Here is a 2,074-nt window from a genome sequence, read left to right as displayed (position 1 = left end):
TGTAAAACACCTTATACTGTAAGATTCACAATAAAACCACAAGTTTCTCCAGCTTGGTGGAAAGGGTGGAGCTTATTGCCTAGAGAGAATGGAGATCACTTTGGGGGTCAGGCTAGATGATCTGTTCAGGTCCCTCCTGACCCTAGCTACTATGATACCATGATACTATGAGAGGGAAAGTAGGGGGTAGGGGGATAAAACTGAAGGGACAGCCCTAAAAAAAGAGAGAGGGGAAATTCTCCTGGAAAGATGGACATGCCTTCGTACAGGGTCCAAGTTCCTGCTATGGGAAAGGTCCTGCCTGCTATGGGAAGCGCCATGTTGTATAGCCTACCCTGGTAGCAAGCCCCGGTCAAAGGTTGCCTTTAAGAAGAACCTTTCAGAGCAGGATCTCTATCTTTCCTGGATGCCAGGGAGAAAGGTCCAAATAGCCTGAATTCTACTTATTTTGTGTCAACTTAGGAAAATTAGTTCCTTGTCACTTGATAGCTCATTAGTCTTTGATGGATCACTTAGGCAGATCCCCACAACTGTGGTTTCAAATATCATAAAACTTTTCATTCCCCATGTACAAGCTCATCCGGGAAACAGAGGCATGCAGCATTATTATAACATGAACACATTTAAATCAGAAATATTACAATAAAACCATGGTCTGTCGTAGCCTTCCTCTGGCTTCTCTGAGAATCCTAGTCTACATGTTTCTCCTGTGAGACAGGTAAAAGTTCCAGCCTAAGGTTTTCCTCAGGATATTTTTTACCTCCTGGTTCCTCAGACAATAGATCAGAGGATTCAGTGCTGGAGTTATTACAGAATAAAAGATAGAAACCACCTTGTTGAGATTGAAAGGGTAGATCATTCCAGGCCGAGCATAAATGAAGATAGTGGCTGAGAAGAAGATGAGAACTACTGTGAGGTGGGAGGTGCAGGTGGAGAAGGCTTTCTGCCTCCCCTGAGCAGTGGGGATTCGCAAGATGGCAGTGATGATACAGAGATATGAGAAGACAGTGACAAAGAGTGAAACTGGTAAGATGACCATAGCCAGTGCAAAGTCCACCATCTCTGCCAGCGACATGTCGGTGCAGGAGAGGTTCAACACTGGGGAGATGTCACAGAAGAAATGATTGATGATCTGGGGGCCACAGAATGACAGACGTGAGATGAAGAACACCTTGATCACAGAGATGGAGAAGCCGCCAACCCAGGAGGAAGCTGCCAGTTGCAAGCACAGGCGGTGGGTCATGATAGCTGGGTATCGCAGTGGGTGGCAGACGGCCAAGTAGCGGTCATAGGCCATAACAGCCAGGAGGAAGCACTCAGTGCATATGAGAGAAATGAAAAAGTAGAGCTGGGTCATGCAGCTGGGGAAGGAAATACTCTTGTTCTGTGACCACAAGCTAACCAGAAGCTTGGGCATGGTGACCGAGACATACCAGATCTCCAGGAAGGACAGGTTACAGAGGAAGAAATACATGGGCTTATGGAGATGACAGTTCTTCTTCACCACAAAAATGATGAGCATATTCTCACCTATTGTCAGCGTATAGGTGACCAGAAAGACCAGGAAGAGCAAGACTTGGAACTCCAGCCCGTAAGAGAATCCTAGAAGGATGAACTCTTTGATGCCAGTTCTGTTCTCCATCCCAGCTTGATTTCAGGCACTTTATCTGTAGTTGTTAAAACAATCAAATAAGTATCCTGGTGACAACTTAAAACTGATTGAATAAAAAATGATGAATTTGTTAAGGGCTCTTGGTTTTCTAACAAAACTGTTCATTTACAAGCAAAGGAGAGAAAGGAGAGCAAGGTTGGGATTTTTAAAGATGCCAAAAGGAGTTAAGGTGCTGGGCGCTTAAATGATTAAACTCCACTGGAAATCGCAATTTAGATGTATCTTGCTCTCCAACATATTTTTTTTTTAGATAAACTCTTCATAAGAGAAAGGACCTCTACCCATCTCTGCTTAACAATTCAATTTGAGGATTAACAAAGAAGTCTATATATGCCACTGGTAGTGAACAGACTAGGTTGAAGATGCCTGGGTCTTTCTAGCCTTTGCTAGATAACCCACCAC

At 44.2% G+C, this 2,074-nt stretch overlaps 1 protein-coding gene across 1 annotated transcript; it reads right to left on the bottom strand.

The window, feature by feature from the left end:
- Positions 1 to 694: 694 nt before the first annotated feature.
- On the bottom strand, positions 695 to 1,642 carry LOC102372785 (olfactory receptor 6B1-like). Its single transcript, XM_006038497.1, has one exon. It carries the CDS (start codon positions 1,640 to 1,642, stop codon positions 695 to 697), a length of 948 nt encoding a protein of 315 aa, XP_006038559.1.
- Positions 1,643 to 2,074: the final 432 nt, after the last annotated feature.

Source organism: Alligator sinensis, unplaced genomic scaffold, assembly GCF_000455745.1.
Source record: "Alligator sinensis unplaced genomic scaffold, ASM45574v1 scaffold2034_1, whole genome shotgun sequence".
Lineage (NCBI taxonomy): Eukaryota > Metazoa > Chordata > Crocodylia > Alligatoridae > Alligator > Alligator sinensis.
The sequence above is the reverse complement of the archived record's forward strand: the minus strand, read 5'-3'. Positions and strand labels throughout refer to the sequence as shown.

Excerpts from the sequence above, each read along its gene's own strand:
- LOC102372785 (XM_006038497.1), bottom strand. The coding sequence starts at position 1,642 with ATGGAGAACAGAACTGGCATCAAAGAGTTCATCCTTCTAGGATTCTCT.